Genomic DNA, 23,934 nt, shown 5'->3' on the forward strand with positions numbered 1-23,934 from the left:
CGCAGATTTCTTTAAGAAGAATCTTCGAACTGCTCTCCGTGTTTTATTCGTGTGGGACAGTTTCTGTGTCACTAGGTTGTAGTAGTACGAGATCAGTCGCCGGTTGTGAGGCCTCCATATGGAGGAAAGGTGGAGGAAATGTTTAAAGTGGATAGAGATGTTGGGCTCTCTCCGGGAGATGTATGGAGTGAGTGAGTTAATGAATTTTGGAAATAGGAGAGAGGGAGCTGATTCTATCTGACGCCCCACTTGTGGGGCCACCACATGGAGGGGCTTGTCATTTGTAACACGAATATTAACGAAGACGAGGACGACGACTATGACGAGATTGAGGTCAACAAGAACGAGGAGGAGAACGACGAGGAGAGGAGTGATGAGGACGATAACAGTGACAACGAAGACGAAAACGACGAAGAGGAGGATGGTAGCGGTAGGCGACACAACATCGGCCTAAAAATCCTGTAGCTTACTGTACTTGTAACTAACAGGACTTTGTCCTAATAATGGTTTCTTACTTCCCACTGCGTGGGAATGGGATGAAGAGTTGTAATTTGGGTAAGGACAGAAATTATTACGTGTTCTTATCAAAATACAGGCGAGTTTATTCAGCTGAGGGAAAACCCTACTGCAGGCGAAGGTAAGCCATCGATTTTCGTTTCGAGGCTTTGGTTGAGTTTCAAGTTAAGACTCCAGTACAACAGGTCTTGTATCAATGGTATTGGAGGTTCTGCCATGTGGACAGCCTCTGGAGATGGGTCAGGATCCAGAAGGATTTCATTGTAAGTCTTTGGTTAAATTTTAACTTAAGACTCCAGGACGACAAGTCTTGTTCAATGGTAGTTGAAGTTCCGCCACGCGGAGAGCCTCTGGAGGGGTTCTGGGTCCAAAAGGGCTTCCAGGAGAGCCCGAGATGACTGACTCAGTCTCTTCCACTTGCTGACTTGATTGAGTCGTGGGTCTTTCTCCAGCCACAGCTGGTACTCTTGGTTCTCTGGAACTGCTCGCGACCATGGCCTACAACCAATGGTGAGCATGTTGAAGAGTACGATGCCACAGGACCAGAGATCGACGGGGGGTCCGTGGTACTGCGACTGTGGCCTTACGATGACCTCGGGCGCCATATAGGTGAAGGTTCCGACCTGACCCGTGAGAAGAACCTCTCTCCCTTGGACGACGAAGACGTCTGCAGACCCGAAGTCGGTGATCTTGAGGACTCTTTTGTCTGTAAGGAGGAGGTTTGCGGGTTTGAGGTCTCGATGAGCGACGCCCCGCCAGTGGAGGTATTGGACACCGCTCATCAGTTGTCTAAAATAGTATTGGGCCTGATCGTAACTTAGATCGTAGAGCCCAATTACGTTGAGGAGGTCTCCTCTGGCACAGTATTCGATGTAAAGGAATCGCCTGTTTCCCGTGATGTGCCAGGCAAACAGCCGAGAGACGTTTGTGTGTCTCATTAGGCTGTGGATGACCTCTTCGGCCGTGACGCTTGCGCCGGTCTTCGACGCGACGAAGACGTTCTTGCGCGCCACCAGCCGTCCCGTTCTGATGTTCTTAATCAGAGTGACGGTCCCCCATGCGCCTTTGCCGAGGACTCGGACGGATTTCCAGTTTGCGACGTCTCCGAAGTCCTTTACAGCGGCCTCATTTTCGGCCTTGGCTTTCACATAGTGGCGCTCCTGTAGGGGACCCGTCGTACCTTCAAATACCGTCGAAGTATCGGCGCTGTCGACGGACCTGTCGGACTTTTTGCCTCGACATAGTTTCCAAAGGGTCTTGAAGATATTCTTTTTCCTTTGGTTTGTTCCCTTGTGTGCTTGTTCCTCTTGTTTGGAAGTTGGGGAACTTCGTCCTGCGCAGCTGAAGAGCCAGAAGACCATCTTGAGTTTCTGGCAAATATACTCGAGTGGATGGGGAAAGTCTACATCCCGAAGTGACTTCGGGAGACAACCTAGTTTGTCGTTGACCACATGGACTTGTGGCCAACTGGGGAACACGACCACGTGGGAAGTGGTGGCAGTTGATGATTATGATAATTATCGGCTATATTTTCAATCTAGTAAAAGTATACGAAAAATAATAATTATAATAATTATAATAATGAAAATAATAGTAATGATGATATGATGAGCTGATAATGATAATGATGATATGAGCTGATGATGATGATAATGATGATGACAATGATAGTGATGATAATGAAGATAATGATTATGATGATTATGATAATGACGATTATGATGATGGTAATGATAATGATGATAGTAATGATAATGATGATTATGATAATGATGATAATGACTATTATGATGATGGTGGTAATGATGATAATGATGGTAATGATAATGATGATGACAATGATAATAATGATGGTAATGATGATTAAGATGATTATGATTTATGATTATGATTATTGATGATTATTGTTATTGGTGATTATGATGATGATGGTGATTAAGATGATTATGATTTATGATGATTATGATTATTAATGATTATGATTATTGATGATTATGATATGATGATGATAATGATAGTAATAATAATAATGACTAATAATAAATGATAATGGTGATGGTAGTGGTAAAATGATAATAGTAAATAAATGAATAAATTAATGAATTAATATATTTCTAAGTTAACATGAATTTACTCTCAATGTTAATAACATTGAATACTTGAGAAGATGATAAAAGAAAATACCTTTTTAATTTATGTAATTGAATTATAAGTTTATTGATTTCTGTTTTTAATTTCTATTTATTTTTATTTAGAATATATTTTCTTATTTGTTATCATTTATCTTTATTAATTTATTTGTTTACAATTTATCTTTTACATTTAAGAACAATGGGCGAGATTGCAATAGACCATAAGGCCTACACTAGGTAGTTATACTCATATTTGATATTATTTATCCATCTATTGATTTGTTTGTTGTAAAGCCTTGTTTTGTAAATGCTTGTTTTTGAATAGTTTTTTATTTATTTTATTTTGTTTTTTCGATCTCAAGTATCATGTGCCAATTTCATCCAACCGTAGACGCCATTGGAACATAACCAGGAGACCCGAGGCCCCTTGGAAACCGGCCACGTCCACATTTTCATCCCATAGACCACTTAGTGAAGGGCATTGGTGTTGTAGTCCGTAGTTTACCAGTGCTTCTATCCTTATGGCCGATCTCGCCTCCGGACTAAGAGATTTTGTTAATCTGTTTGGAGCGAGAGCGTGCAGGGCCGTGTCAGATAAGATGTTTTGTCCTCTTTGTGGTAATTGTGCTTTAGGTATTTGGGCGTCTGTTTCTGCATTAAGTGGGCCGTTTTGCAATAAAAACACTAGATACGCGTGTTCTACAGATGCAAGGTCAGGTGTCTAATGTTTCTTACAATTGGAACATGTTTCTTATTTCTTTACAAATACAATTATCTATTTTATACAATCCTAGATTAAGGTCGAAATTAACATTATTTGTGGATCCTATTAAGCTACTTGCTATTATTTTTCTTTCGACAATGTAATTGTTGAAAGTAATCACTTTAGCATTATCCCAGTCGACAGGACCGGTAAAAGTGCTGAGATGTTTAAAAATAGCACTTAAATCCATTTGTTTTTCTTAATTCTAACAAAGATCTTTGGTCGTTTGACCAATTTAGAACTCTATACATATTTTGCAAGGAATTTTATATACACACCCTTTCTGGGAATTTTTAGAATTATTGAGTATGTATGAGAAATAAATTGACGCAGCCCAAAGGGATTTCTCCCCGTCTTCTTTTCTGCATGAGGGGACGGAGAGGGTGGGGGTCGCAGATTTAATGAAGTGGCCTTGCTGTGGATGTGCTGTGTCTTGCGACACTGCTTCTGACCCAGGGCAATGGACAAGATGCAGGGATGACCCGTCATCCAGGAGGTGCCAAGATAAGAGAGAGGGAAGAGGGTAGAGGGGAGTGGAGTAGGTAGGGGATGGAATGGATGGGATTGCTTTCTATGGCTTTGTTTTTTGGCTACCTCTCGTGTAAGGTGTAAGGAGAAAAAAAGCCTTTGGTATATGTATATATGTATTGATAAGATATTGATTAGTTGTGTTATTACTGAAGGCTACATTAGTATTAAAATCTTTGAGTAAATTAGGGACTCTGGCTAAAATTTCTTGTTGTGGTAACAATACTAGGTTATGGACCGTAAGTTTGATTGTGGATTGTAAATACTTTTCCTTGCAAAATTGTAGATGTTAATGAAATTTTTTGGATATTTCAATTTAATACTAATATCAAAAACATTTCTAATTTTTTCATCAATGTACTAAGGACTACAAGCTCGTAAAGCTCTAGGAAACATTGATGAGAAAACGGATCTTTTTACATTAAGAGGGTGGTAAGAATAATAATGTATGTAAGAGCCTACATTGGTCGGCTTTCTGTATAAACTAAATCTAAGGTTCCTCTTTGTGCGATGAATGTGAACATCTAAGAAAGGTAACACACCATTATTTTCCACTTTGACTGTGAAATATCCAAAGAATATTCATTGACATCTCTTACAATTTTCCAAGGAAAACTTTTTACAACCCTCAATCAGCCAAAACTTTTGTCCATAATAACTTAGTAATGTTACCCTACCAAGAAAATGTAGCCAAAGTCCCTAATTTACTCAAAGATGGAAATGATTCAAGTGCTATTATTAAACATCTCGGCATTTGTAATCACCCTACCGATTGGGATAATGCTAGCGTGATTACTTTCAACAATACCATTCTCGAAATGAACATAAATTAAAGTAGCTTGATAAAATTAACAAATAATATTAATTTCAACCTTAATCTAGGATTGTGTAAAATAAATAATTATATTTGTAAAGAAATAAGAAACATGTTCTAATTATAACAATCATTCACCTGACTCTCAACTTGTACCCAAGGAGAGCTTCCCACATTCCATGATCTTTTGTCCATATAATATTTTGTCACCAACTTCTTATACCGTTGACACATGGATTCCCTGTGTCCACGTCCCTTAGTTCCCCACTATATATTATGCTTGTTTGTACTCTGTGTATTTCTGCACTGGATGTAATACATGAAAGCGCTTTGCTCCGGTCGTTTCTTTTCATTAATGATTACCTTGCACACACACACACACACACACACACACACACATATATATATATATATATATATATATATATATATATATATATATATATATATATATATATATATATATATCAACACCGAATGGGTTCCAGTGATTAGTGATACATTTTAACAACCACAATGCACTTTGATGGCTTAGAATTAAAGTGTATTGTTGTTGTTAAAATGTATATATATATATATATATATATATATATATATATATATATATATATGTATATATATATATACACTTCCATTCACCACCCCTCCCTACCTCTTTTCTTGGCTCCTCCTGGATGATGGTTCATCCCTATATCTGGCCCACTCTCCTGGGTTAGAATCAATGCAGGAAGACACAGCGCATCCACAGCAAGCCCGTTTCATTTAATCGGCGACCCCCCTCTGAGTCCCTTAATGCAGAGAGGACGGGGAAAAACTCTTTTGGTCTGCGTCAAAAATCATTCACACATACTCCCTCACCCCCACCCACTCCCTTCCATGCATCACAGTATCATCCAAACACAACCATTCTCCACTCTGCCCCATCTTCTGTCTTCTCCCCTCCTCAACAGACATTCCCTTCTTTCCCAATGCCCCTTTTACCCCATGCATCCATCTCATCCTTGATCGCCCCCTCATGTTCACTCCCTCCACCTCAGCATTCCACACCTCTTTTACTAATATATCTTCCCTCGTTCTTTCCATGTGTCCAAACCTTCCTAATACTCTTTCATCAACCCTGTCTCCCTAGTCCCTTTCCACCTCCGCTCTCCTCGTCACCTACTCGTTTCTCACGCTATCCACCCTAATAACCCCTATCATACTTCTGTGGCATTTCATCTCAAACTCATTTAAACTCTTCCTCTTTTCCTCTCCTGTATTCCATGTTTCTGCCCCATACAATGCTGTCGGCCCAATGACCCCTTCATACAATCTCTTCTTACCACCCATTGTCAAATATCCATTTCTTATTACATTTTTCAGTCCCCCAAGGCATTTCCTTCTCTCAATCTACATTCTACCTCCACCTCCACTCCTCCTTTTCCGCCACATTCGCCCCATGTTTCTAAAACTATCCACTTTCTGCAGTCTCTCTCCTTTAATACTCGATTCTAATTTGCTGCTATTATCTCCCCTTGTACAACTCATCACCTTACTTTCAACCACTTTTATCTTCAACTTATTTCGCACACCTTCCCAAACTCTGTCACTAACTTAATCCCACTGATCCTGCTATAAGCGCAGTTTCGTCAACAAACAACTGGCTCATCTCCCATTTTTCTCCAATTTCTATTGACCACCTCCATTCCCCGGCCCTTTACCCTTGCATCTACCTCTCGCACCACCCCATCCAAGAATAAATCGAAGAGCCCTGGCGAGATGACACATTCCTGGCGAAGTCCCACTTTTGCCTCAAACCACTCACTCTCTCCATTTCTAATTTTTACAAAGGCTGTTCTAGTCCCGTGAAAAGTCTTTACTGCTCTTAACAGCTTTCCTCCTCTCCCATATATCTGCCATACCTCCCTTAGTGCCTTTTTGTCTACCCTGTTATAAGCCTTTTCCAAAATAATAAAGGCCCTAAAAAAACACCCTTACCTTTTCCAAAAGTTCTCCCACATATCTGCCTTACCACAAAAATCTGATCCACGCAACCCTTACCTGTCCGAAGCCCACTTTTCCTCACCAATTACTCCCTCTGTTCCACTCCTAATCCTCTCAGAACTCTCCGATACGCTTTCCCCACTACACTCAACAAAGAGAACCTACTGAAACTAGTACAGACACTTCTCCAGTCCTCCGGTACTCTACCCTCTTTTAGACAAACATTAAACAACTTTACCAGCCAGTCAGCCATAGATGTACTTCCCTTTTATAGACACCTCACATGACACCCATCTAACCCAGGTGTCTTACCTGCTCTCATACTTTTAATAACTGCTTTCACCTCGTTTTTCCTTATTTCACTTCAATTTTCCTCATTCATTACTGTCCTTTTCTTAGCGCTTCGCACTGCAACTACCTTATCCTCCTTCACATTTAGCAACTCCCTAAAATATTCTGCCCATCTTCCTCCTACTACATTCTCTTCCATTATTTTCTCCCTATTTCCATCTTTTATCTTTTCTTCTCTACTTGATTCGCTTCTCCTACCTGTCTTAATTTCCTTTCACTATATATACACGGTATATGTGTATAATTATATATATATATATATATATATATATATATATATATATATATATATTTTTATATTATTTCTAAATCTTAAAAAATTCCGATATACTCTTACCCCATTTCACATCTGCTTTCCTTTTGTCTCCTTTATTTTACGCTCTATTTTTCTTTGTACCTCTCATATGATTCTTTCACAGTGTTTAGGAAGAAAGTTAAGCATAAGTATACATGGGAGAGGGTAGTGGATAGAAGGGTGGTGTATACAGCTTTATTTAGTATATAGTGGTACCCAGTAGAAAAGCAGGAAGAGTTTTGGATGTATATGTTCCTAGAGGGAGGAATGCGGGTAGATCAGATCATTATTTGGTGGAAGGTAAGTTGAGAGCGTAGGATAGATGAAGAAAGAGGAAAAGGACGGAAAGTAGGGAGGTTTTTAGAGAAAACTGCTTAAATGAGGAAGAAGAGGAGTACAAGAAGAAGCTGATAGAAGAGTTAGGGGGAGTAAAGAATAAAGCAGGACTAAGAGTGGAGATGGAATGGGGATGCTTCAAGGAGGGAATCACAAGGTGTACATAGATGCTGTGTGGTGGAATGATGAAACGAAAAAGGTTGTAGAAGAGAAGAAACGATCATTGACAGTTTGGTTGCAAAATATTACGATAGAATTTTATATATATATATATATATATATATATATATATATATATATGTGTGTGTGTGTGTGTGTGTGTGTGTACACATAATGATACACGGGGAGGTGGAGAGATGGAGAGATAGATATGGAGGTAGAGAGATAAATGGAGAGATGGAGAGAGGTATACATTATGTATATATATATATATATATATACATATGTGTATATATATGTATATATCACTGATGAAAAATGTGGTAGCACATTTATATATAAAAAATGAAACCGCAGTCGGTGCAGAGAAAAAAACTGGAAAAGGTGAATATATATATAATTCGACTGTAATATATAGTGCATCATTGAGCTTTGCTCTATATGACTTTTTTTTTTACAATTTGAGATTAAAAAAATAAAATATTATAACCGAAATCGTTTTTACTCTAATGGACGTTCAAGGGTCGGTGCTGATGAAGCCCGTGGAAACCCAGTGTGATAACCCCCTAAAGCGAGCGTTCCTCTGGCACCGGGCCGGAAGTTGTCGGCCGTGGCCACGTCCTCGCCTGTCTTTGTTTTCGTCTTCGCCCTCGCCGTCGTAATGAAAGAAAATGCCGCCTCCACGTCCTAAAGCATCGGGAGTATTGGTCTCTTTTGTGTCATCCTGTTAGAGGACGTCCACCCATATCAACATTGTCTCGGGTCGCTCTGTCTGTCTGTTGATTCCTGTCCCTTCTCTCTCATTCCCTGTATTTTCACTTTATGTCTCTTTTCACTCCTCTTTCTTCTCTCTCCCTCTCTCTGTCTTTCAAACACACACACACACACACACACACACACACACACACACACACACACACACACACACACACACCTCTCCCTCTACTTTCTTCCCTCTTCTCTCGCTACTCTTTCTCTGCTCTTGTCTCTCGCTCTCTCTGCTTTCACAAACGCATTTCACGAATGTATCTTAAAACTCTGAAACAGTACTAAACAGAATGCTAAAAGTGAGGTTGGAGCATTATGGATAGCGAGGCAGAGTGAGGGGTGGGGAGTAGGGGAGATTGGAGTGGACAGGAGGGAGGGAGGGAGGGGAGGGGGAGTGGAGTCCAGAGTAAAAGTAATGTCGAGCAGCAGCGGGAGAGACAGACTGAGTAATGCAATATTATTGTTGCACCGAGTTTCACGGACTGGAAGCCGCGTTGAATGACACCTGTCCTCGGAACTCCCAGCAGATTTCTTCGGGAAGAATCTTCGAACTACTCTCCGTGTTTTAATCGTGTGGGATAGTTTCTGTGTCACCAGGTCGTAGTAGTACGAGGAGATGAGTCGCCGGTTGAGGCCTCCATGCGGAGGAAAGGTGGAGGAAATGTTTAAAGTGGATAGAGATGTTGGGCTCCCCCCGGGAGATGGATGGAGTGAGTGTGTTGATGAATTTTGGAAATAGGAGGCAGGGAGCTGATTCTGTCTGACAAGTCCTTCGAAGTGGTGGTCCCAGACCACAACTTGGAGGGACTTGTCATTTGTGACACGAAGACTGACGAAGATAAAGACGACAATGAAGAAGGCAACGACTATGACGAGATTGGGGTCAATAAGAACGAGGACGAGCACGAGAACGAAGTCGACAGTAAGAACGATGATGACGAGCAGGAAGAGGAGGGCAAAAATGAGGACGACGACGAGGACTGCGACAGCGAAGACGACAACGACAAAGACAACAACGAAGACGAGGATGGTAGCAGTAGTTGTGGAGTTAGTGGGGGACAACAACCACCACACACTAACCGCGACAAAGATGAACACACTTCAATAGGAAAGTTTGGGTCCAAGGTTTGAGAAAGGACAGGTTGGGAAGGACATTGAAGGTTGCTTAGCGTTTAGGAGGTACAATTTAGAGTGAAAAGGATACCTGCTGCGGGGTACAACGCGTTGGCTCTCGACAGCCTTGTCCAGGCGGGGAGGCGACCTAAAATCGGCCGAAGAAAATAAAGTAGCTTGCTGTAACTAACAGGACCTTGTTACTTGGTCCTAGCAGTGGTTTATTACTTCCCACTGCGTGGGAATGGGATGGAGAGTTGTATTTTGATAAGGACAGAAATTATTATTATTGCTCTTATCAAAATACAGGCGAGTTTATTCAGCTGAGGGAAAACCCTACTACAGGCAAAGATAAGCCATCGATTTTCGTTTCGAGGCTTTGGTTGAGTTTCAAGTTAAGACTCCAGTACAACAGATCTTATTAAATGGTGTTGGAGGTTCTACCATGTGGACAGCCTCAGGAGGGCTTCATTTCAAGTCTTTGGTTCAATTTTATTTTAAGACTTCAGTACAAGTCTTGTTCAATGGTAGTTGAGGTTCCGCCACGCGGAGAGCCTATGGAGGGGTTCTGGGTCCAAAAGGACTTCCAGGATAGCCCGCGATGACTGATTCAATTTCTTCCACTTGCTGACTTGATTGAGGCGTGGGCCTTTCTCCACCCACAGCTGGTACTCTTCGTTCTCTGGAACAGCTCGCGACCACGGCCTGCAACCAATGGTGAGCATGTTGAAGAGTACGATGCCACAGGACCAGAGATCGACGGGGGGTCCGTGGTACTGCGACTGTGGGCTGACGATGACCTCGGGCGCCATATATGTGAAGGTTCCGACCTGACCCGTGAGAAGAACCTCTCTCCCTTGAACGACGAAGACGTCTGCAGATCCAAAGTCGCCGATCTTGATGACTCTTTGGTCTGTAAGGAGGAGGTTTGCGGGTTTGAGGTCTCGATGAGCGACGCCCCGCCCGTGAAGGTATTGGACGCCGCTGATGAGTTGTCTGAAGTAATAATGGGCCTGATCATCACTTAGATCGTAGAGCCCAATTACGTTAAGGAGGTCACCCATGGCACAGTATTCGATGTACAGGAATCTCCTGTTACCTGTAATGTACCAGGCAAACAGCCGAGAGACGTTTCTGTGTCTCATTTGGCTGTGGATGACCTCTTCGGCTGTGACGCTTGCGCCTGCCTTCGACGCGACGAAGACGTTCTTGCGCGCCACCAGCCGTCCCGTTCTTGTGTTCTTCATGAGAGTGACGGTCCCCCATGCGCCTTTGCCGAGGACTCGGATGGGTTTCCAGTTTGCGACGTCTCCGAAGTCCTGTAGAGTGGCCTCGTTCTCGGCCACGGCTTTCACATAGTGGCGCTCCTGTAGGGGGCCCGTCGTACCTTCAAAGACCGTCGAAGAATCGTTGTCACTGTCGGCTGATCTGTCGATTTTCTATTTTCGACAGAGCTTCCAAATGGTCTTGAAAATTTTCTTTTTTCTTTGGCTTGATCCCTTGCAGTGTTCTTGTTCCTCTTCGTTGGAAGTTCTGGAGCTTCGTGCTCCTACGCAGCTGAAGAGCCAGAAGACCATCTTGAGCTTCTGGCAAATATACTCGAGTGGATGGCGAAAGTCTACCTCTCGAAGTGACTTCGGGAGACAACCCAGTTTGCTGTTGACCATATGGACGCGGGGCCAACCGTGAGACGCGACTACGTGGGAAGTGGTGGCAGTATTTTCAATCTAGTGAAAGTAAATTAATAATAATTATCATTATTATTATTATTATTATTATTATTATTATTATTATTATTATGATGATGATAATGGTGATGAGATAATGATGACGATGATGATGATATGATAATGATGGTGATAATAATGGTGATGATCATGATGATCATGATGATAATTATGATAATAATGATTATGATGGTGATAATGATTATGATAATGATGATAATGATAATGATAATTATGATCATAATGATGATGATAATGATTATGATAATGATAAGGACGATGATGATGATGATAATGATTATGATAATGATGATAATGATAATGACGATGATGATAATGACAATGATGATAGTAATGATGTTAATGATAATAATGATAATCGTTATGATAATTATGACAATGAGAATGACGATTATGATGATGATAATGGTAATGATGATGACAATGATTATGATGATTATGATAATGACGATTATGATGATGGTAATGATGATAAGGATAATGATTATGATGAAGTTTTACAATTATTGATGATTATAATTATGATAATTATAATGATGATAATGATATATGATGATAATGATAGTAACAATAATAATGATAATAATAATAAATGATAATGGAGATAATAGTGGTAAAATGGTAATAGTAGATAAATAAATTAATGAACTAGTATATTTCTATGTTAACATGAATTTACTCTGAATGTTAATAACATTGAATACTTGAGAAGATGATAAAAGAAAATACTTTTTAATTAATTTATGTAATTTAATTATCTGTTTATTCATTTCTATGTTTTTAATTTCTATTTATTTTTATTTAGAATATATTCTCGTATTTGTTATTTTTTTTTCTTTTTTTACAATTTATCTTTTACATATGAACAATGGGGGAGAATGCAATAGACCATAAGGCCTACATTAGGTAGTCGTAAAGCTTTGTTTTGTAAATGCTTTTTTTTTTTTTTTTTTTTTCCTTAAGTATCATGTGCCAATTTCATCTAACCGTAGACTCAATTGGAACATAACCATGAGACCCGTGGCCCCTTGGAAACCGGCTACAGCCACATTTTCATCCCATAGACCACTCACTGAAGAGCATTGGTGTTGCAGTCCGTGGTTTACCAGTGCCTCTATCCATATGGCCAATTTTACCTCCGGACAAAGAGATTTTGTCAATCTGTTTGGAGCGAGGGCGTGCAGGGCCGTGTGAGATAAGATGTTTTGTGTTGTCTTTGTGGTAATTGTGTTTTAGGCATTTGGGCCTTTGTTTCTGCAGTAAGTGGGCCGTTTTGCAATAAAAGCAATGGAAACGTGTGTTCTACAAATGTAAGGTCAGGTGTCTAATGATTTCTTACTACTGGACTATGTTTTTATTTTTTTTACAAATACAATTATCTATTTTATACAGTCCTAGATTAAGGTTGAAATTATTATTTGTGGATCTTATTAAGCTACTTTCAATTATTTTTCTTTCGATAATGTAATTGTTGAAAGTAATCACTTTAGTATTATCCCAATCGATCGGGTTATTAAAAGTGCTGAGATGTTTAAAATAGCACTTGAATAATTTTTTTTAACAGATCTTTTGCCGTTTGACCAATTTAGAACTCGTTACATATTTTGCAAGGAATTTTATATACATACCCTTTCTGGCAATTTTTAGAATTATTGAGTATGTGTGAGAAATAAATTGACGCAGCCCGTAGGGCCCGATTGCGCCAACAAGAGAGCGCAACTTTTCTTATATATTTGTTATCTCGAGTTACAAGTACATGAAATTTTGCGTTCAACCCATCTCCATCATGTTCACTTCCCACACCTCTGCATTCCACACCTCTTTCACTAATCTTTCTTCACTCATTCTTTCCATGTGTCCAAACCATCTCAATATTGTTTCATTAACCTTGTCTCTCAACTCCCTTTCCACCTCTGCTCTCCTCCTTACCTCCTCGTTTCTCACTCTCTCCAGCCTAGTAACCTCTACCATACTTCTCAGGCATTTCATCTCAAACACTTTTAAACTTTTCCACATTTCCTCTTTTATATTCCATGTTTCTGCCTCATACATTGCTGTCGGCACGATCACCCCTTCATACAATTTCCTCTTAGCACCCATTCCCAAATATCTATTTCTTGTTACACTTTTCAATTCCCCAAGTCTTTTACTTGGTTCTCTAAATCTAAATTCTACCTTCACCTCAACTTCTCCCCTTCCCGCCACTTTCTCCAGTCTCTCTCCTTTAATACTCACTTCCAATTTGTTGCCCCTCCTTCCCCTTGTACATCTCATCACCTTACTTTTAACCACATTTATATTTAGCTTCCTTCGCACACCTTCCCAGAGTCTGATACTAACTTCCTTAATCCTTCTGATCCTGTTACAAGCGCAGTGTCGTCAGGAAACAACTGGCATATCTCCCATTTTCTCCAGTTTCTATTTACCATCTCCAGTCCCTGGTCCAATACCCTTGCATAGACATCTCGCACCACCCCATCCATGTATAAATTGAACAGCCATGGCGACATGACACATTTTTGGTGAAGTCCCACATTTACCTCAAACCACCCAGTCTCTCCATTTCTAATTCTTACAAAGGCTGTTCTACTCTCGTGAAAACTCATGACTTCTCTTAACAGCTTTCCTCGTATCCCATGTATCTGCAATACCTCCCTTAGGGCCTTCCTGTCTACCCTGTTATAAGCCTTTTCCAAAATAATAAAGAAAAAAATAAATAAATAAAAATAAAAAAAAAATCCTAAATTTTCCTACATATCTGCCGTACCACAAAAATCTGTTTCACGCAACCCCTACCTGTCCCAAACCCACTCTATTTCTCACCAATTTCTCCCAGAGTTTCACTCCTAATCCATCTCAAAACTCTCCGATACGCCTTCCCAACTACACTCAAAATAGAAATCCCTCTGAAATTAGTACATTCACACTTGTCCAATTTTTCCTTGTAAAGCGGAACTATACAGGCACTCCTCCAGTCCTGTGGTACTCTACCTTCTTTAAAACAAACATTAAACAACCTTACCAGCGAGTCCACCATCACTGTACTTCCATTTTTTAGACACCCCGCATGACACCCATCTAACCCAGGTGGCTTACCTACTCTCATCATTTTGATAACTGATTTCACCTCGTTTTTCCTTATTTCTTGCCGCATTTCACATCTGCTGTCCTTTTTGCCTCCTTTATCTTACGCCCTACTTCTCTTTTCTTTGTACCTCTCATATAATTAATTATCAGTGTTTAGGAAGAAAGATAAGCATAAGTTTACATGGGAGAGGATGGTGGATAGAAGGATGGTTTATACAGCTTTAATGGATTATGTAGTGGTAACCAGGAGAAAAGTAGGAAGAGTTTTGGATGTACATGTTCCTAGAGGGGAGAGTGGGGGAATATCAGATCATTATTTGGTGGAAGGTAAGTTGAGAGTGGAGGATATTATATATATTATACATATATATTATATACATATATATATATATATATATATATATATATATATAATACATATATATATATAACATATATATATATATATTATATATATAATACATATATATATATATTATTATATATATATATATATATATATATATATATATATATATATATATATATGAAAAGAAAACACAAAACACACGTGATAAAATATTTTTGCAGAAACCACCGGGAAATTGAAAAAACAGATACCGAACGTTTTCGTCTATTTAGACATTTTCAAAGGTACAAAAAAGCAATACAGAAAGAAACAATAAATACATAAGAAGACAAGGATACTCGGAGAGGTCCCATGTTACATTTTATCACACACAATTTTGTCAATAATAAAATTGTCTAATTTAAATAAACCCAAACTCAAGTTCATGTTATTTCCAAAATTTCTTTTTATAAAACAAGATTCAATAATATTTCTTTCTATAATATTATTACAAGAAGCAATTATTTTAGAATTTCCCCAGTCAATATTATGACCATAATCCCTTTGGTGGACAAATAACCCACTGGACACTTGCCCCGTTCTAATACTATATTTATGTTGGCCTATTCTTTTTTCTAAGCCTTTGCCTGTTTGGCCTATATAAATAAAATCACAATTTTTACATGGTATATTATAAATACATCCTTCTTTACTTCTTGGGGAATTTTTAATTAACAGACTCTTAATGTTGTTATTATTTTTGAATACTATCTGGATACCAAATTTTTCAAAAATGCTAGGAAGATGGATTAAATTCTCGTGGTACGGAATTGTTAGCATATTTTTATAATTAAATGGTTTGACCTGCGACGTATTAAGAAAACATTTCCTGGCTTTGATTTTTGTTTTATCAATAAGATGTTTTGGATATTTTAAATTTTCTCCAATGTCATAGATGAACTGTATTTCTTGATCCAAGAACTCAGGGGAACAAATTCTATAAGCTCTTAGGAACATTGAAGAAAAAACTGACAGCTTGGATTTTTGACTGTGATACGAGTAAAAATGAATGTACGAGAGGACATTGGTCGGCTTCCTGTAAACGTCAAATTTAAAATATCTTCCACATCGGTAAATATTTACATCTAAAAATGGTAACATATTATTTTCTTCAACCTCTACTGTGAATTTAATGGAATGCACCAAATTATTTAAATCTGACAAAAAAGTATCCAAATATTGATCATTAGGCCAAATGCATAATATGTCGTCAACATACCTGTACCAAACTGCATTAATTGGAAGAATGTTTGGTAATAACTCTCTTTCAAAAAACTCCATATACAAATTGCTAAGAATTGGAGACAGACAGTTCCCCATGGCCATACCAAATGTTTGAGTATAAAAGTTTCCATTAAATTCAAACTTAGAGTCTATTACACATAATTTGATTAAACTAATAATAGTATGAGCAGGGAGTGTAAAGTCATGTTTCTTTAATTCTTTTTCTAGAAATCCTAACAAATCTAAAACCGGGACTCGGGTGAATAAACTTTTAATATCGAAACTAACCAACTTAAAATCAAATGTGATATTATGTCCAAGCAGCTTTTCGGTTAAGTCAACATTATCTTTGATATGAGAGTGGGAAATTGTCCCAACAAGAGGACTAAGAAGAGACACTAACCATTTTGACAACTTATATGTGCAAGACCCAATAGAACAAGTAATGGGCCTAACTGGATTATTAACTTTATGTGTTTTAATTAGACCATACATGTATGGAAGTGACGGAGATATAGTAACACATTTTTTTATCAGTTCGTCGTTACCTTTTAAAAATGTTTTAAGCTTCTTATTAAATTCACTATTAACATTTTCTAGAGGGTTCTTGCTCAATTTAACATATGTCTCTTCATCACTTAGTAATATTTCCATTTTTTCTAAGTAATCCTTTTTGTTCATGATGACTAAGCAATTACTTTTATCCGCCTTTGTGATGTGTAAATCTTTATCCTTCTTTAAATTATTAAAAGTAGTGAAAAAACGTTTAGGAACACTTGGAGGGCATGGCGTGGATAAAGCATGGTACACAAAACCCTTACAAATATTAATATCTTGATTTGAAACATCACTATATTTTTCCAAATTGCAAAAACTCTTAGCAATATCTACATAGTTCACCTGGATCAAGAAGTAAAGAAGGATGTATTTATAATATACCATGTAAAAATTGTGATTTTATTTATATAGGCCAAACAGGCAAAGGCTTAGAAAAAAGAATAGGCCAACATAAATATAGTATTAGAACGGGGCAAGTGTCCAGTGGGTTATTTGTCCACCAAAGGGATTATGGTCATAATATTGACTGGGGAAATTCTAAAATAATTGCTTCTTGTAATAATATTATAGAAAGAAATATTATTGAATCTTGTTTTATAAAAAGAAATTTTGGAAATAACATGAACTTGAGTTTGGGTTTATTTAAATTAGACAATTTTATTATTGACAAAATTGTGTGTGATAAAATGTAACATGGGACCTCTCCGAGTATCCTTGTCTTCTTATGTATTTATTGTTTCTTTCTGTATTGCTTTTTTGTACCTTTGAAAATGTCTAAATAGACGAAAACGTTCGGTATCTGTTTTTTCAATTTCCCGGTGGTTTCTGCAAAAATATATATATATATATATTACGATTGGAAATTTAAAAAATAAAATATTATAACCGAAATCGTTTTTACTCTAATGGACTTTCAACGGTCGGTGCTGGTGAAGCCCGTGGAAGCCCAGTGTGATAACCCCCTAAAGCGAGCGTTGCTTTGGCACCGGGCCGGAAGTTCTCGGCCGTGGCCGCGTCCTCGCCTGTCTTTGTCTTCGTCTTCGCCCTCGCCGTCGTAATGAAAGAAAATGCTGCTTCCACGTGTTAAAGCATCGGCCGCATTGGTCTCGTTTGTATCATCCGGTTAGAGGACGTCCACCCATATCTCATTGTCCCGGGTCGCTCTGTCTGTGTATCTGTTAGTCTGTTTCTGTCTTTTTCTTGTTTTGTGTCTGTAGCAAACCGTTAGTTTTTCTGTTTATTCCTTTCAATTCTTGCTGCCTCACTCCCATTATTTTCACTTGATCTCACTTTTCGCTCCCTTCTCTCTCTCTCTCTCTCTCTCTCTCTCTCTCTCTCTCACACACACACACACACACACACACACACACACACACACACACACACACACACACACACACACACACACACACACACCTCCCTCTTCCCTCTTCCCTCCCCCCTCCCCTCTTGCCACTCTTTCTAACTACGATGAGTACGACGATGAAGAAGGTGACGACTGTCACGAGATTGAGGTCAACAAGAACGAGGACCAGGGCGAGAACGAAGTCGACAGTAAGGTGATGACTAGCAGGAAGAGGAGAACAAAAATTACGTCAACGAAGATGACAACGACGAAGATGAGGATAGTAGCAGTAGTTGTGGAGGTACTGGGGACAACAACCACCACAAAGTACCCGCGACAAAGGTGGACACACCAACTTCAGTAGGAAAGTTTGGGTCCAAGGTTTGAGAAAGGACAGGTTGGGAAGGACGCTGAAGCTCGCTTAGTATTTAGGAGGAACAGTTTAGAGTGAAGAAGATGGTCAGGAGCCTACGCCAGGAGGCGCTTAGTAGCTGCGACCTTTGGCCTATTATACGCTTTGAGGACTGTCTGGGCAGGTAACTAACACTCATTGCTAGGAGTCGAAGAGGAGTGCGGGATTCGAACCCAAAACTTGGTGAATGTGAGGCCAACACGCTTCCGATGACGGCACCAGCGCACTTTTAGATTGATTAATCAAACTGACCCCTCTGCAAGACAAATGGTAAAGAAGTAAGACGGAGTTGTACAATCGAACTCAAAAGTTATTGATAGTATAGATGCATCTTCATTACCAAATGAATTGTTTCAGTGTATTTGATATGTTTTGTGGTGTTTTGAGGTAGCGCCGCGCTGTTGATACAGTAACGAACTCATGAAGAGGTGTACGTGAGTTCGATTCCCGGTACCCACTGCGGGCTACAACGCATTGGTTCCTGATGGCTAGGCGTGGAGGCGACCCAACATGGGCCTTAGAAAATCCAGTAGCTGACTGTAACGAAGAGGACTTTGTCCTAGCATGGGTTTCTCTTTCCCAACTGAGTGGGAGTTGTATGGAGAGTTGACTATTTTGATAATGTCAGTAATTATTATTAGTGTCCTTATCCAAATACAGACGAATTTATTCAGCTGAGGGAAAACCCTACTGCTGGCAAAGATAAGCCATAGATTTTTGTTTTGAGGCTTTAGTTGAGTTTCATGTCAAGACTAGAGCAACAGGTCTTGTATCAATGGTGTTGAGGTTATTCCATGTAGACAGTCTCTGGAGATGGGTCAGGATCCAAAAGGGCTTCATTTGAAGTCTTTGGTTCAATTTTACCTTATGACTTCAGTACAGCATTTCTTGTTCAATGGTAGTTGAGGTTCCGCCACGCGGAGAGCCTCTGAAGGGGTTCTGGGTCCAAAAGGACTTCCAGGATAGCCCGCGATGACTGATTCAATTTCTTCCACTTACTGACTTGATTGAGGCGTGGGTCTTTCTCCACCCACAGCTGGTACTCTTGGTTCTCTGGAACTGCTCGCGACCATGGCCTGCAACCAATGGTGAGCATGTTGAAGAGAACGATGCCACAGGACCAGAGATCGACGAAGGGTCCGTGGTACTGCGACTGTGGGCATACGATGACCTCGGGCGCCATATAGGTGAAGGTTCCGACCTGACCCGTGAGAAGAACCTCTCTCCCTTCAAGGACGAAGACGTCTGCAGACCCGAAGTCGGTGATCTTGAGAACCCTTTGGTCTGTAAGGAGGAGGTTAGCGGGTTTGAGGTCTCGATGAGCGACGCCCCGCCCGTGCAGATATTCCACACCGCTCATCAGTTGTCTAAAATAGTATTGGGCCTGATCGTGACTTAGATCGTAGAGCCCAATTACGTTGAGGAGGTCTCCCCTGGCACAGTATTCAATGTAGAGGAATCTCCTGTTTCCTGTGATGTGCCAGGCAAACAGCCGAGAGACGTTTGTGTGTCTCATCTGGCTGTGGATGACCTCTTCGGCTGTGACGCTTGCGCCGGTCTTCGACGCGACGAAGACGTTCTTGCGCGCCACCAGCCGTCCAGTTTTGATGTTTTTTATCAGAGTGACGGTCCCCCATGCACCTTTGCCGAGGACTCGGACGGGTTTCCAGATTGCGGTGTCTCCGAAGTCCTTTACTGCGGCTTCGTTCTCGGCCACGGCTTTCTCATAATGGCGCTCCTGTAGGGGACCTGTCGAGCCTTCAAAGACCGTCGAAGATTCGTCGGTGCTGTCGACATATCTGTCGGACTTCTTGCCTCGACAGAGCTTCCAAAGGGTCTTGAAGATGTTCCTATTCCTTTGGCGTGTTTCCTTGCTGTGTGGTGTTTCCTCATCGTTGGAAGTCCGGTAACTTCGTCTTACGCAGCTGAAGAGCCAGAAGACCATCTTGAGTTTCTGGCAAATATACTGGAGTGGATGACGAAAGTCTACATCCCGAAGTGACTTCGGGAGACAACCCAGTTTGTTGTTGACCATATGGACACGGGGCCAACCGGGGGATGCGATCACGTAGAAAATGGTGGCAGTAGATAATTATGAGAATTATAGTCTGTATTTTCAATCTAGTAAAAATAAATGAATAGTAATAATAATGATAATAGTAATAATAAATGATAATGATAGTAATAATGAATGATAATAATGGTGGCAATAGTGGTAAAATAGTAATAGTTAATAAGTAAATTAATGAATTAATATATTTCTATGTTGACGTGAATTGACTTAATGTTAAGAACAATGAATACTTAAGAAGGTGATGAAAGAAAAGACTTTTTTGATTGATATGTTTATGTAATTGAATTATTTGTTTATTCATTTTCTATGTTTATATTAATTTCTATTTAATTTTATCTAGAATATATTTACTTATTTGTTCCTATTTATTTATTTTTAATTCATTTATTTGTTTGTTTACATTTGATTTATGTATCTTTCTACATCAATCTGTTACATAAGAACAAAACAATGGGGGAGACTGCAATAGACCATGAGGCCTACACTAGGCAGTTATTTCATGTGTGATATCCATCCGTCTATTAATTTATTTGTTGTAAACACCTGTTTTATAAATGCTAGTTCGGCAGTGTTTTTGTCCAATTCTATGAAGAAAGAAAAGTTGGGGACGATTTTAATAGCTTTGTGACCCTAAACCCTTTAGTCGGGTAAAATTTGGGTCGAGTGGGACTTGCTAATGACCAAGTTAACTTTTAGAGTTCCCCGAAGTGCCTTTACATTCCAGTGGACGCTTCCTGTAGTATTTTTTTTCATTTATTTTTATGTTATTTAGTTTGTTTTTTTAGTTAGTTTTTTGTTTGTTTTTTATTTTATCTTTTCGATCTTAAGTATTATCAGCCAATTTTGTCCAACCATAGATTCCATTGGAATATAAAAAGGAGACCCGCGGCCCCTTGGAAACCGGCCACGGCCACATTTTCATCCCATAGGTCACAGTCATTGGAGCGAGGGCGTTTATGGCCGTGTCAGATAAGATGTTTTGTGTTGTCTTTGTGGTAATTGTGTTTTAGCCATTTGGGGTCTGTTGCTGCATTAAGTGGGCCGTTTCGTTGTCCTTCACTCATTTCCATCATATTTGACAAGATAAGAAAACTAGGAACTTTACCTATTTAAATGATTAGTTATTTTATTATTACTTATATTATAACTTTTATTTATTTACTTATTTACTTATTTATCATTATAATCTTTTTACATCCGACCTAGTTATGGACCAAAAGGTCTCCTGTCTGCATGCTCCTCCTTTGTAATCCTTTGTAATCCTTTCTCCAGTTTCTCTTCTTTGTAATCCATTCTCCAATCTCTCTCATTTCCATGTATTACACTTTTTTTGCTTAATTCAGACAGATCTTTTGCCATTTGACTAATGTAAAATTCGTTAAATATTCTGCAAGGAATTTTATGTACACACCCTTTTTGAATTTTTTTAGAATTATTCATAAGGTATTGTTTAATTGTCTTGTTATTACTGAAGGCTACATTAATATTGACATCTTTGAGTAAATTAAGGACGTTGGCTAAATTTTCTTGGTAGGGTAACACTACTAGGTTATTATGGACAAAAGGTTTGACTGATTGAGGGTTGTAAAATGTTTTCCCTGTCAATGAAATGTTATGGATAGGTTAATTTAATACCAATTTCATAAACATTTCTTATTTCCTCATCAATGTACTCAGGACTACAAACCGTAAAGCTCTAAGGAAAATTGATAGGAAAACCAATCTTTTTACATTATGAGGGTGGGAAGAATGATAATGTATGTAAGAGCCTATATTGGTCGGCTTTCTGTATACACTAAATTTAAGGTTCCTCTCTGTTTGATGAATGTTAACATCTAAGAAATGTAGCACACCACTATTTTCCACTTCGACTGTGAAATATCCAAAACTTTTCATTTACATCTCTTATAATTTTGCAAGGAAAACTTTTTACAACCCTCAATCAGTCAAAAATTTTGTTCATAATAACCTAGTAATGTTACCCTTTCAAGAAAATTTAGCCAACGTCCCTAATTTCCTCAAATATTTCAAATGATTGAAGTTCCATTTATAAACATCTCAGCACTTTTAATCACCCTATCGATTGGGATAATGTTACCGTGATTACTTTCAACAATAACGTTATCGATAGAAACATAATTGAAAGTAGTTTAATTAATTCCACAACCATTAATTTCAACCTTAATCTAATGTTGTATAAAATAGATAATTATATTTGTAAAGAAATAACAAACATGTTACAGTTGTAAGAATCATTAGACACCTGACCCTCAACTTGTACCCATGGAGAACTTCCTACATTCCATGATCTTTTGTCAATATGATATTTTGTCACTACCTTCTCCTACCATTCACACATGGATACCGTGTGTCCACGTCCCCCCCTTTTCCCCACTATACATTATGCTTGTTTGTAGTCTCTCCGTATTCCTGCAATGAAGATGTAATAGACGAAAGCGCTCTTCTCCAGTCGTTTTTCATTAGTGGGTACCTTGCACACACACGCGCATACATACACACACACACCCTGTATATATATATATATATATATATATAATATATATATATATATATATATATATATGAAACTTGTTAACCCACTGTCGGAGAAAAGAAATCAGAAATACTAATTATCTGTATATTTCGACCACTGACTGTGGTCCTCTTCAGCAGAATGATACAAAGGAATAGAGTTAACAAGTATAAATATGGACAGGGAGAGAACAATTAGGAGACGCGGGCAAGGGGACTCAAGTTACTTGGGGTAGGTATGTGGGAATCTATCCTGCCGCTTTCATAATCAATTTGCTGCCATCCATGTGATCCAGTCTGGTGACCATTGACCTTTCGATAAATTAAAATTGAGTCCCCTTGCCCGCGTCTCCTAATTGTTCTCTCCCTGTCCATATTTATACTTGTTAACTCTATTCCTTTGTATCATTCTGCTGAAGAGGACCACAGTCAGTGGTCGAAATATACAGATAATTAGTATTTCTGATTTCTTTTCTCCGACAGTGGGTTAACAAGTTTCATTTTACCAATGTGCTATTACATTACGCTGTGCTAATATATATATATATACATACATATATATATGCACACACACACGTGTATATGTATATATATATATATATGTATATATACATATATATATATATATATAATATACACCAAGGCCAAAGTCAAAGGCATAAATTCACTCCCACCCATTTCATCCTCACATACTCCACTCCCATTAACCACCCCTCCCTACCTCTTTTCTTGGCTCCTCCTGGATGACTGATCATCCTTACATCTGGCCCACTGCCCTGGGTTAGAAGCAATGCAGGAAGACAAAGCG

At 39.0% G+C, this 23,934-nt stretch overlaps 4 protein-coding genes across 4 annotated transcripts in view; 1 reads left to right on the plus strand and 3 right to left on the minus strand.

Moving 5' to 3' along the window:
• The window catches only part of LOC143029284 (glycine receptor subunit alpha-4-like), a 1,034,091-nt gene that overhangs the window by 224,101 nt on the left and 786,056 nt on the right, over positions 1-23,934 (plus strand). The gene's annotated exons all lie outside the window — the stretch shown is intronic.
• On the minus strand, positions 831-1,877 carry LOC143028946 (serine/threonine-protein kinase Chk1-like). Its single transcript, XM_076191299.1, has one exon. It carries the CDS (start codon positions 1,875-1,877, stop codon positions 831-833), a length of 1,047 nt encoding a protein of 348 aa, XP_076047414.1.
• LOC143028947 (serine/threonine-protein kinase grp-like) lies at positions 10,280-11,425 on the minus strand. The gene is made up of 2 exons (XM_076191300.1): positions 11,312-11,425; positions 10,280-11,197 (listed from the first exon to the last, which is right to left on the minus strand). Exons 1-2 carry the CDS (start codon positions 11,423-11,425, stop codon positions 10,280-10,282), a joined length of 1,032 nt encoding a protein of 343 aa, XP_076047415.1.
• Positions 19,413-20,555, minus strand: LOC143028948 (serine/threonine-protein kinase Chk1-like). The gene has a single exon (XM_076191301.1). It carries the CDS (start codon positions 20,553-20,555, stop codon positions 19,413-19,415), a length of 1,143 nt encoding a protein of 380 aa, XP_076047416.1.

Source organism: Oratosquilla oratoria, chromosome 10 (assembly GCF_046742065.1).
Source record: "Oratosquilla oratoria isolate Oo_2021 chromosome 10, ASM4674206v1, whole genome shotgun sequence".
Taxonomy (NCBI): domain Eukaryota; kingdom Metazoa; phylum Arthropoda; class Malacostraca; order Stomatopoda; family Squillidae; genus Oratosquilla; species Oratosquilla oratoria.

What these genes read in the sequence shown, in the direction of transcription:
- LOC143028946 (XM_076191299.1), bottom strand. Translation starts at nt 1,877, where the DNA reads ATGGTCTTCTGGCTCTTCAGCTGCGCAGGACGAAGTTCCCCAACTTCC.
- LOC143028947 (XM_076191300.1), bottom strand. Translation starts at nt 11,425, where the DNA reads ATGGTCAACAGCAAACTGGGTTGTCTCCCGAAGTCACTTCGAGAGGTA. An exon ending in TCTTCTGGCTCTTCAGCTGC is followed by an intron (nt 11,198 to 11,311) that starts GTAGGAGCACGA and finishes TGTCGAAAATAG; the next exon opens with AAAATCGACAGATCAGCCGA.
- LOC143028948 (XM_076191301.1), bottom strand. Translation starts at nt 20,555, where the DNA reads ATGGTCAACAACAAACTGGGTTGTCTCCCGAAGTCACTTCGGGATGTA.